This window comes from Trematomus bernacchii, unplaced genomic scaffold, assembly GCF_902827165.1.
Source record: "Trematomus bernacchii unplaced genomic scaffold, fTreBer1.1, whole genome shotgun sequence".
Taxonomy (NCBI): Eukaryota; Metazoa; Chordata; class Actinopteri; order Perciformes; family Nototheniidae; genus Trematomus; species Trematomus bernacchii.
Genome location: NW_022987654.1, coordinates 944589 through 957393, shown reverse-complemented (window position 1 = coordinate 957393; position 12805 = coordinate 944589). Strand labels below are relative to the sequence as shown.

Here is a 12805-nt window from a genome sequence, read left to right as displayed (position 1 = left end):
ACACAGGGTAGCTTTCATCAGGAATTATGAGCCCAGAGACCATATGTTTTGTCATTAATAACAGAGTAACAGTTTGTGAATATAACTTTTTATGTACAAGTTTCAACACTTTTACTCATTCAAAATTACTTGAATGCAGCATACCTGTGGTGCTCAGTTATGGTCACTATTTGTAGCACATTATGCTTTAATATAATATGATATTCTATAACATTCTGTTGAGTTATTACTGCTATATTTTACTCTTTCAGATCTTAAATATAATACTGAAGGTGTTTCAATGGATGCTAAATTCTATTTTTGTCAGCCAATACAGTTTTTTCACCTTGGAGAAACTCTGAAAACTTACATTTTGAGAAACCAATTGCAATTTCTGTATAGTAAGCAAGAACAATATCTAATTCTTCTAATTATGGGCCATTTTCTGCCCAGTACACATACTCCGACATGAGTCGAACGAGACCTCTGTTCTTCAGGTGCAGGGTCACATGCTGTTATGACTCAATGTGGGAATTTCTTTGTGCAAGTGACCTCTGTAGGTATCCCAGCACTAGACTAAACAAGGTCTTGTCTCATGATTCATCCTCATAATACTAAGTGTGCACTCAAAAGCAATTACAATTAAGCCTACAAAGCACATCCCCACCTTAAACCCTTTTTGCCGTTGACAGCTGGCATTATTTTTTAAGCTTAGAAAATACAGTAATTTACTGTCAATCCAGAGATATTGAAACACAATTAGCCTTGCAAATCTCACTGAAAACATCATTGTTTATCAAAACCATAAACATGTTATCAAGTGTTGAATAAGTGAATTCATTTTATCGACTAACTAAATTAGCGTGTTACATAAATAAAGACTTTTAAAGAAAGAGGATAAAGTCCCCTTTTATATAGTGATTTATAATATTTGAGTAATGCATCTCCTCTGATATCTGTAATCCAATTAATAAACAAACAAATAGAGTTGAGCCACAATAATTGAATTTACTGTGTGTATTTACATTGACAATCATACAAATATAAAATAAAATATGTGAGCTTCATGAAACCAGAATCTTTGTGAAACCCCTTAACCTTGGTTTAGCACTAAATCTATTGTAAATATATTGACTTTTGATAGTTCAAGCTCACTATTTTCATGAACAAGTTTAAGCTTCTTTTAATTACATTCTCAGATGTTCTTGAATTACAAAGATGCACATACCTTTCAATGGACCTCATATTTATGTTTTAAGACTTTACACCAATAGTTATGCAGCAACGACACAGATTTTGAAATGAATGAGTGATGTGTCCAATAACACAAGTAGTCATTGTTAGGTAGTGATCTTTTTTTAACATAAAATATATGAGTGTATTTAAATGTATGACAATACTGATCACAATAAGCCTAATATCTCTACCAGTATCGGATGTATTATTTTCGAAAAAACGTTCCAACAGACAATCCACTACTTATCATCATTTTTTTTTTATCGTTACCCCACATTAGATTTTTCATCAACACACAAAGGTCCAGAGTTACTCTACAAATATCAATATAGAGTAACATAGAGAAACTGAACCCATACATCAAATGTAGAATAAACATATTAAACAATGCAATAAAACAACAGAACGAAATCACTTGAAAGAGAAAAAAATAACATTACAAGTTATATTTAATTAGACACATTCAAATTAAGCTGTTATTGCATACAGTAGTAAGCTCAAAAATCAACCTCTTAGCATCTGCAAAAAAGGACGTCTAACGTTGTTTAATTTCATATTGAGAATATTCTTTACCTTTTAATATAACCTATGATAAACTAGTAGGAATAATGGAAGTATTTATTGGGTCACTCATGATACAGAGGATTACAGCCGGCATGACAGACCGGCTCTGTCTGTCTGAGTCATGTTGACACCCGGAGGATGTTTCTGATGAGGGTTTTTATTGTGATTGATGTTTGGAGGCGTGGCAGGGTCTCAAGGTAATTCACAGCAGCAAATCTTCTGAGGCCTTTTCTGAGACAGGCTTCATTTTACTAACAACATGATAACCTCCTGTTCTATTTGTGTGTACAATCACTCATCTGAGACAGCCAGGCTTTGACACTGAACTATTTGTGGGATTTAGTGTGGGCTCAGCGTCTGTCTGGGCACAAGGGTCAGAGTCTGTGTGGAAGTGTCTCAGCAGGATTGCTTTTTTATTGTTTGTCTCCTTGTTTGTGAGAGAAATCTAGACATAGTGCAGTTTACTGGGGCCAGCTGGGTACTGCTGATCTGACAAAACTTGCTTTAGGATCCAAATATTTTTGTAACACATATTCCATATAGATATTAAATTAAGACAGATAATTAAGAGGCTGACGCAGTAACACCAATGGATGATTTTAACAAAGTCTGCCACTGACAGGAAGTGGGATAACAACCAATACAGCATTTCAAAGTCTCTTTGAGTTAATTCATATCAACACATTTCAAATAGTTGCCCTCCCTGCTGTTTTACATGCATAACTTAACAGGATGGGACAAAGCATCCAAATTGTATCAAATTTAAATTCCCCCCCCCCCCCCCCATTTCAACTTATTCACAGGATCACAATGTGTTAATGAGGCAAATTCTTGTCTTTTATCTGATATCATCACATCAGCTAAAAACGATACCGTACAATTATGGAGTAATAAAAGCAGAGATCCCACTTAAATAAACCAAATACAAGCTTCAAAGACCCTGAAGACTGTTGACATTACACTGTGGCTACATTAAAGCCTTGTCTGTTTGTACAAGATTGAGTCCCCCCACCTATTCCAGCACTGCACAATGAGAGCGGAGACGTCTTGTCATCAGCTTCCTGAAACACTCATTCTCTCTATCCTCTTCCGTTTGTGACTATGCCTCAACCTTTCAACGAGACCACAATGATACAGTCACATAGCTCCCATTTATTTCGCTTGGTATTTACATAATAACTTAAACACTAGTCATTAACAGGTACTCAAAGGTTATTTAATCAACAAGTATTAATTATTTTGAAAAATGATTTTTCACAGAGTAGTTTAGCAGGTTGCCTTTGTTCTGGTTCTACAGTAATTGGCAGCTTCCTGTGGAGGTGAACGAGGACTCTTCGGACCGTCCAGGGTCTGTAGCACCAGGCAGATTAATATAGCAGTGTCCCTCCACATTTCTCACCATGAAATCAGCTTCAGTTATTGAATCAGGAGCAGCACACAGGCACATACACAATAATATTTGTATTGCGTCCAGATGAACATAAATATCTTGTCCCTGATCCTGAACCGTTATAACTGCCCTTTGAAGGAACAGTTTCATATTTTAGGTTACATTTTAGGTTAAATGAGGAGATCATTACCTCTCACATGTCAGTACAGTGCATGTCAATAAGGGTAACAAAATCCACCTGTAAGCACATCTCAAGCTTATATAAAATAAAATGTTTTTTCTAATTTGTTTAACACTTACAAAAACTATGTAAACATTACAGTTCAATGTTTTACGGTTACCAGGCTATATTTAGGCCAGCATGATTTGCCAGGTAACAGCCCTTTTTTATGGTTGTTGAATTTGTGTTACCCTTTGAATGTTTCTTAATGCTAAGCTAAGTTAATTAGCTTCTGGCTCCTGAACTTACCTATTAATTTACAGGACGTCACAAAATTAATATTTTGGCAAGTAAGCTATTATGTGTAGTATGTGATATTGCTCCAAATGATCATGAAAAAAGGAGAGTCTACACTTCGAATACTTACCTTGCAAATATTGTTCAAGGTCCATTATGATACAGGGAGTATCATAATATGCACTTTATTTGAGATTACTTGCATGTTTACGTATTTTACTTTCAGTTTCATTTTTTTTGTTTACAGCACTTAAGTTTCAACTCTAGCTAGAAAGGTCCGAGGCTTCAGAGGCCTTCCAGTTAGCTGAGATACAGCAGAGAGAGAGCTTCTCCAGCTCACCAGCACTGGAGGACTGAGCGTAGAGCCCCACTGCTGCAGGACTTCTGAGCAGAATGCATTAGATACCACATCCAGGCCCTATACCCAGCGTCAGATCAGCGGACAGGCTGGGAGGGGCGGACAGAGGAAATGTAGAGATTGGGAGAGAGTACAGTGTATGTGTAGGTGTCTGTTCACAAGGGAATGAAACTGGAGCCACACACACACAGAGAGTATCTGCTGAGACCATCGGATTATTATTCTAAACTTTTGACGTTGATTGTTTCAGTGATTTTGAACAGTCTGGTTGTTACTGGGAGATTGAGCAAGAGAGAGAGAGAGAGGTAGAGGTAGAGAGAGAGAGAGAGAGAGAGAGAGAGAGGTAGAGAGGTAGAGAGAGGTAGAGAGAGAGAGGTAGAGAGAGAGAGAGAGAGAGAGAGGCGCGGGTAAGACGAGATGAGCGGTAGTACCTAGCTTTTCGAGCTCGCTCGGAGCCCTCCCTTCTCCTCTCTTACGCTCCGCTCTCTCGCTCTCTCTCTCTCTCTCTCTCGCGCGCGGCGCGAAGACTCTATGAGGTGTGAAATGTGTTCCATCACTCACAAAGATGCTTTTGTTCTGTAGCTTGGGCCCTCTCTCTCACACACACTCTCTCACACACTCTCATTCTCTCTCTCTGGAGTTTCATCCACTTTCTCATCTGAACTCTCTGAGGAGGATCCTGGGAAGAAAAAGCTACCTGAGAGACACTCACTAATTGGAGGCTTTAGTTATTGCCATAAAAAAGTCATAAAGAAATCCTGGTTTAGTATGTCGTTAAAAAAAGTAATAAATAAAGTTATTGTACTTCATAAAAAAGTCCATAGCATTGTATTTGATAGAACAGTGAATAGTCGAGTATGTCTTAAAAAACGTTATATTATATCATGCCATAAACATGCCATAAAAAGTAAAAGTATAGTATGCCATAACAATGTCTTTTAAAAACAAAATAGTGTATTATGTCATAATAATGTCTAACAAACATATTAATACTTTTGGGCCAACAAAACATGCATTCTAAGTCTATTACACCCGCCCACATTAGCTTTGGTATCAATACCAATAGAAACTCTGATATTATTTTGACACTAAACACTAACATATTTTTTTATCTCTTTTTTCAATTTAAGCACATTTGAAAGTCAGCTTTAGACTGGTAAGTTTAAATCGATTTATTATGACTGTAAGCAATGCATACTGATCATTTCCTGATATTTTGAGGGCGGCCATTTCAAATATTCTCCCCTGTTTACATAGAGTTTGACAACCCCTGCATTAGACTGAATAATCAGATCCATGTGGATGCATGCAGCGGCAGATCATCAGTATGTTGTGCTGTTTTGAGTATTAAGTCAACACACTGGAGGACTGCCCACTCCCTCAGCCACAGACAGGAGGGGAAGACGGGTGAGGGAGGATGACAGTGAGAGAGATGTTAGCATGGCGCTCAGTACATTTATTTTGTGACTCACAGGGTCTGCCTGGACCTCAGTGCTCACTATGCGTCTGGGACTAACAGCCATCCATATACCCAATCAGAGACACATACGCACACATTAAGTCCTGCAAGTCCTGCATAAACGTGTATCCAGGTTTGCACAATGCACACACTCCTGTGTGCACACCTATTGCTCACTTTGTCCAGATGGGCATTAAGAAATATATTCAGTGCTCAATGCCAAACACTACTGTGCCACGCCAATAATAACCTCTTTGTGTGTTGCTCTGCACCCTGGCTCACCTTGCACAAGTACAGTATATAGTTCTGAGTTTCTGCTTAGTATTCATGATGTGTGCATGCCAGTGAGTGTGTTTCTGTATGCGTGTGCATGTGTCACTGTAATAAGCTTAAGATGGGGTCTCTCCCAAAACCAAATGTCACAGGGATTTAAGCGTCAAGAGTGAGTTTCCTCCCAGCTGACTAACAGAGAAGTTCACTAAAAGCACAAGATTAAACAAAGTCTCAACTTTCCAAATAACATCCAGCCAGTTTCCATTTTTTCTCCCTGTGGCAACACATCCACCATGCAGCGCGCATGCAGCTTTAAAGATAAGCTGTAGGGCATGTGAAGTAGAGAGACAGTATGGGAGAGAAGGAAAGATGATGGGTGAGTGAAAAAGAAGTCTCACAAAACTAGACTGTATGATATTCAGTGATTTTCAACCACCTGCATTTATGTTACTCCCTCCATCCCAAACTCTACAGGTTGGTTCTGCACTCTCTGGCCCACCCTGTTGGTCGGACCCTGTCAGTGGACCACAGTGCTGTTTGTTGCTGGGTTTGTGTTTATGAGATGCTGCTTGTGTTGTCCGGTTTGTTTACTCCTCCTGGTGGCCACTCTCTGCATCACAACACATGCTGACCTCTCTGAAGGCCTTGCATGATTTACACAGGCTGTCTGGAAATGTTTCTGTTTGAGCAGCAGTTTGTCATGTAATGAGGGTCACAGTTCCGAGAGGATCGATTAACTATTATACTGTAATGATTTGATATATTAATTTAAGGATTGTGTGTTTGTGTAAGAGTGCATGTTGTTCGATTATAGTGAAATATGTCTATACATTTCTTAGGGCCTTAGCTCTTATAGCTTATTTTATAAAAGCACCTCAGATTTTGACAGCTGTTGTTAAAAGTGAGATGACACCATTTCTGATGAAACTCACCATAACGAGTTTTTACTAGAAAATGTAATATTTGGCACATTATAACAGGATGCTAAGAGGACATTTGTTCTGAACATTCAGCTATCCTTCATTATTAACAGCAGTTGCCTTGATTAGTTTTCCCTAATTATAGTGATCAGAGACTGCAGGAGTCGAGTGTTTATATAATAAGTAGTCTGGCAGTGGTCACAGTGAAAATTAGAGTAGCCTCATTTAATACTTAGGTATATCACTGCATTTTCAGTTTGTGTTTCAGACAGGATTCATTATTTTGTTAGGTATTATAATATAAATAAAGTATTTATTTACTGTGGTAGGTAGTTTCACAGGTATTTGTTATATATACCCTGTGATTGTAAGTAGAATGAACTCTTAAAAGGAAGCATCGTTTATTTTGCGTTATGGGATACATTATGTGAAGCAGTTGTGATCATTTGATCAGAATATTTATTTTCTTTGCAGACCTGTGTTAAATCTAAGAGGTCAAACTAACCTGCTATGTATAAGAGAAAAGCAAGCAAGAATTAGAGAGTAAGTTAGAAGAATAAATCATTATTTAATAATATCATGATCCCTTTAACAAGTTAGGAACCAAAGCTATCTACTTCTGGAGAAGAAACAACAAGGACGCAGCAATCGACAGTGTAATAAGTATTTTATTGCATTTTATAATGCCATTGTCAATAATTAGTACAGATTACATGCAACTAGACCTACTGTACAGTTTTTTTATTGTCTGCATGGACAGACACAAGAAGATTCAGGTTACAAATACACAGATATATGTGTGTGTTTTTTTATACAGCATGAAGGAAAGGGCAGTGACTGGCATTACATGGCTGCCCGGGGGGAGGGTCAGAGGGCTGGGCTCCACTTTCTGTCTAAAGCTGCCGCCCAGTCCCTGTCCCCACCTCTTCCTCGGGTCACACTTTCAAATAACAAGAAACAGAACAAAAACCAAAGGAAAAAGAGAGGTAAACAGGTAAACTGAAACTAAGAAACAATACAGAGTCACTGCTGAAAATGTACACACATTCCTTAGGTTTAACCAGAGGAGAGCTGAAGTGGTAGTTCCATCGGATTCTGGCTATCTACGTGATAATACCGCCAGGCAATGCTCCACTTTGAGAGTCCCTTTCCCCCTCACATGACACCTCAGAACTGTCCAATCACAAGTCAGGATTTGGGCTCCCCGTGTCCTTTGAGTCAGTCACCAGCCAATAGGATGCAGGCCGCTCCTACAACACCTTTACGTGGATGTACGAGATAACAGCTATCAGTGAAGTCCATGGAGACTTTTGGAAGTAGCTTGGTTTTTGTTTGGTTAAAGTTGTGGCATTGGTTTGGTTACAGTTTGGTTACAGTTCAGGAGTTTGGACTAAGCAAATGGTTGCCTTCAATGCCTTTGGTAGTCAGAGGGTGAGCTGCATCTCTGAGAGCCATTCCACATTTTGGTATTGAGACTACACATGAGGAGGAGTATCAAAAATGCAACAGTGTCGGGCTTTGATCTGCTTCTGGGACTGGGAGATGGGGTCTGTGACTGGTCACCACCAGCCAGGTGTGTGACTCAGTGACACCCCCATGGCGCCTGCAGATGATTGGCAGCTCTGCGGGTCGGAGTTCAGCACAGGAATGACAGGGGTCAGGAGTCAGAGGGAGGGGTCACAGGGAGCTGGGACACATATTGGCACCTGAGAGGACCAACAGCAATATCTTTCTAGAGCTCCGCAATTTTTTTTTAAAGCAAGAGAGGGGCTACATATTCATACATTTTTTCCACTTTCTCTTTTTCTTTTCAGAGGTTTTGGTCCTGTCTTTGAGAAAAAGTCCTTCTGAGGTATCAATACATAATGAAGTAACTTTTTAGTTTGTTTTCCATTTGTTTTGTTTTTCTTTCCTTAAAAATGCATAAATGCAGTACAGAGACAAAAAAGTATCAAAATAGACCTAGCTAAGATAAATATACAAACAGGTGTTACCTAAACCACTGATCTAACTTTTATTCTTTTAATTTTTTTTTGAGATAATACACTTAAAAAAATCAGCGTCCCAGACGTTTTATGAAGAACTGAAAAAATGGAAACAAACAAAACGAAAACTAATAAACCAAGATACCTGCAGCACTTAATATGATAAATACATATACTTCAGCATTAGCAGTACAGTATAGGAATCAGAGCTGAAAGCTTTACAATAGCTAAACAGGTGCGGAAAATAAAAACAGGAGATCAGAAAAATCAAAAGGACAAAACGGGAAAGAATGCCCTGGAGAGATAAGTCAAGCATTAATATACAAGAATACATCATGTTATGCCAAGCTGGAGAAAGAACAGAAGTGTTACATGACGACCTGTGAACAATCTACATCTTTATAAAACAGCTTTGTTTACAGGTGTACCTTAAAGCACAAGTCAGAGATCATCTATGTACTGTATGCAGCAGTTCCTCTGGGTTTGGATATTACTAGTAGTAGTGATGAGTTTCTTTAAGTGTGTGTTAGTCCTCTCAGCATCTCTGTGAGTGTTTTGGCGAAGCGGCTGCCGCTGTGTTGAGGGTCTTTGGATATCTGGATGGTTAGAGCCTCTGTTTGCACTAACCCACAGCCCCGCTTCTAAGCCTCTGTTACTCCTGTGTGTGTTTTAACAACCGTTTTCTGTTCATGAATATGCACATGTTCAGTCAGAGCACACAGTGAGAGGCTGTTCACTTAGATCAGAGCTAATCGATGCAGGAATATGGTCAGCTGATAAAAAACAGTTTCATATATCGAGCACTTCACAACACACTTAGAGGCGTAGAGAGTGCTTTAGATGTGGTTTAAGGAGAGGTAGTCATTTTTTAATTCCATGGAAAGTGAAACGTCTCTGTGTTTTTGGGCTCGAGCAGATGTGTTAGGGAGTCCAGATCGCCAAATAGCTTTTTTTTCTCTTGTCAGTCATACAGTAATGTGTAACAACAATTTTGGCATTTGTTATAATCATCGAGTAAGAATGGAGGAAAAAAATATTTTAGTTCGGTCTCCCATTGGCTATGTGTTGAACCGTTTTGAAAAGGAGGTAGTGTTATTTTTGGTTTTTTATCTCGTTTCAAGATGTCTGTCTGCCACTTTGTACTTTGTTAGAAATCAGTCTCTAATGTGACAGGAAACAGTCCTGTTTGAACACAAAGTCATCAGAAAGGTTCTTTCATTAAATAAGAGAAAATCGTCTGAAGTGCAAGAGATAGTTTGACAAAAAGTAAGAAAATATGAACCCAACTTTCAATTACATGATGTCCCTTGGTTGTTTTCCTCTTACATTGGTATGTTTTTTTTACTTGTTCCCTCTTTATTAAATAATGTATGTTTTTGGAATAACTCCTTCAAAGATGTGACTTGTGTCCAGTACACTTCCCCTTTCTGCAAATATTACATACAGATCAACAGGGTTATGTTTGTTCCCTAGATTGAAAAACTCCAAATGTTTGTTAGGACAGCACCAGAAAAAGTATCCTGTTAAGCGGAAAGTGTTTAAATGCCTCACGAGTGCCTAATTTTTAGGCCTGCTCTTACAGCAGTAGGGCCAGTCGGGTTGTGTTTGGAACACAGTTTAGCCTGAGAGTGGGAGAGACAGGGTTTCACCTCTAAGTGCTTTTTTCTTTTCTCTTTCTTTTAGTTTTTTCAGAGGAACTGTGCGAGGTTTGTTAATACTAGTTTTTGGCCTCATACCTAATGTGAGTCATTCGTATCCGTTTATCATGTAAAAGCTTTGATGTCTCCGAGTCCTAGTTTGCTTCACACACTTTGGTTTTCGGAATGGTCAGCACTGTAAATTATGTAAAATGTCAACACAATATTTATATGAATACAATAATAAGAATTCAAACTCCTGGTTTGTTGTCTTTTGGCCAATTCTTTAAGAAGAAAAAAAAAGGAAACTCATAAGGGCAAAATAAACTACAGGGTTTTTGGTTTTCTACATATTTCTTTGGTTACCTGTAACAAAAATAAAATGGGAATAAGCAGATAATAGTTTAAAATAAATGTTAAATTTGGTCTGGCACTGTAGAGAAAAGTAATGCTTTTTATGCTCACGGAAAACAAAAACAAAAAATCTCACGTGCTATTCCTTTAACACAAACTCACACAGTGAATTGCAGATAGCTTCTACACAGTAACTATTACAACCATAGAGCTTTGAATCGAAGCTGAGCAGAGTTGCCGCATTTGGTGTCCCACAGAAAGAATCCCCCCTTTTTTGTTTATCAATTTGGACACAGTTCCAGGCAGAACCTTTGTGGGATGAGGTATTCTCTCACTGCAGTAATAATATATATTTTTTTAAAGCATTACTGATATTTCTCAACTAAATACACAACCAAAAACAAATGAAAGAGAGAATAAAAAATAAAAAAAAGGTTCAGCTGTTAAATAATGTCTGGATAATGGCAACTTTAAGTGCTATTTCCATATTTCTTGCCTGCTACACTTGGGACAGAAAGGGAGAGGGGCAGGAGTGGGGGTCGGGTATCACAAGTTGGGACAATACTGCGCTTTCTTTTTTTGTTGTTGCCAATACTCATTTGGAATGGTGTGAACAGCCAGAATAAATCAAACAATTTACAATACAAAAACAAAAACAGCATCCTAAGAAAAGGTACGTTGAAACAGAACGCCACCATGGAAATATTGATCCTCAAAAATAAACAATGATAATAACATCAAATAAAAAAAGGAAATGACAAAAGCTACCACACTTTTTTTTCTTGTTATACTCCATAATCATGAACAGTTTTCTTTTTAAGTCACAATTTTTCTGTAGACGCTTCCTCCCTCATTTTTCTCTGTTCCCCTCCTTTCTTCTCATTCTCAAAGTGTTCCGAGCTCATCGCTCCATCTGCAGACGGAGCGGAGGAGAAGGACAGCACCAAATGGTCCTATTCCTGCAGTCTTTTTGGGGTAGGGATGGGAAGGGATTGAGGTGGGGTAAGGACATTTTCTTTTTACTCAATTAGAAGCAAAGAGTTAAAAAGATGTTCGGGGGGGGGGGGGGGGCAGAAGTTTAGACAGAGACCCGGGCCACAGCCTCGCCTGCTCTGCAGAAGTGTCGGAGCACTGTTGGAGGTAATCTTTGAAAGCGCTCCTCCTCCCTTCCCATCTTGAAGCCCGACAGTTTCATTTCAATCAAATAAAAAAAAAAATGAAAATGCAAGTGATTGACTCAAGGAGGGGGAAAAAGGAGAGGTGTACTGCACAGCCCCTGGTGACTGCTCCACATATATATATACACATGATCCTGTGTGTGTCTATCTCTGTCAAACACACACACACTCACACACATACTCGCACACCTGTGTGGCTTCTCAACTGACGTAAAAATAAAACAGCTAGCCAGGCAGCCTGGGACAACAGCGAGTGGGGGGGGGTTTGCAGAGTGGTCGGGCAAGGAGAAGAGTGTGTGTCCAAACCTCTGAGGGTCTCTACACAGAGGCTGACCAGGGAGGATGATGACACAAGGTTTGACAAGTGATTGTGTGTGTGTGTGTGTGTAAGTGTTTTTTGTGTTGTGTATATGCGGTAAGTGGTGTTACACCTCTGAGCCAAGTGTTGTAAAAGAAACACATGGAGCTAAAGCAGTGTTCCACTGTCTTGTTTTAGCGCCTTACGAGTAACGGAGATCTAACCCTGTTTGGAGTTTTTCTCAATGTTGTCCTTGGTTGCTTGCATTTTCTCAAAAACAAAAAAAAACATTCTCTTTTTTCTCTCTTAAGTGTACTGTAGCTATCGTTTCCTCTTCACGCTGACAAGAGGGTTCAGGGAGTGATTTCCCTCCGGTCCAATGGGCATCTGTTCTACTCCAGCTCCTCTGTGGGAAGATCCTCCTCCAGGTCGCGCTCGTCGCTCGGCAACGGCAGGCTGTGTGTGGCGCCGGACAGGAGAGATACTGACCGGATGTCCTCCTCCAGATCGGTGGGCTCCTCCTTCACATGCACATGGTGGCTGAAGGAGCAAACGGATGTTAGCGAGGCGAGGGGGCAAGTCATAAAGGCAGAGGCCAATGGCAGAATTTCTCATGCTAAATATTTTCTGTGACATTTTAATCTAGTTTAAATTAAATTAAATGTATTTTTCTAGAATGTTATCCAGGTAGCTTTGAGGTTATTGTTGTTGCATTAA

General features: G+C 39.2%; 1 protein-coding gene across 3 annotated transcripts in view; it reads right to left on the bottom strand.

Moving 5' to 3' along the window:
• Nucleotides 1-7286: 7286 nt before the first annotated feature.
• Nucleotides 7287-12805, bottom strand: part of foxp4 (forkhead box P4) — a 91920-nt gene continuing 86401 nt past the window's right edge. For 2 of the 3 annotated variants that reach the window (XM_034135022.1, XM_034135021.1), the window contains one exon: nucleotides 12353-12628. In XM_034135022.1, coding sequence (XP_033990913.1) covers nucleotides 12481-12628 — 148 coding nt within the window. In that variant the 3' untranslated portion in view covers nucleotides 12353-12480. Of the gene's footprint in view, nucleotides 12629-12805 lie in introns of all 3 variants that reach the window. The other variant, XM_034135020.1, reaches the window with a different exon arrangement.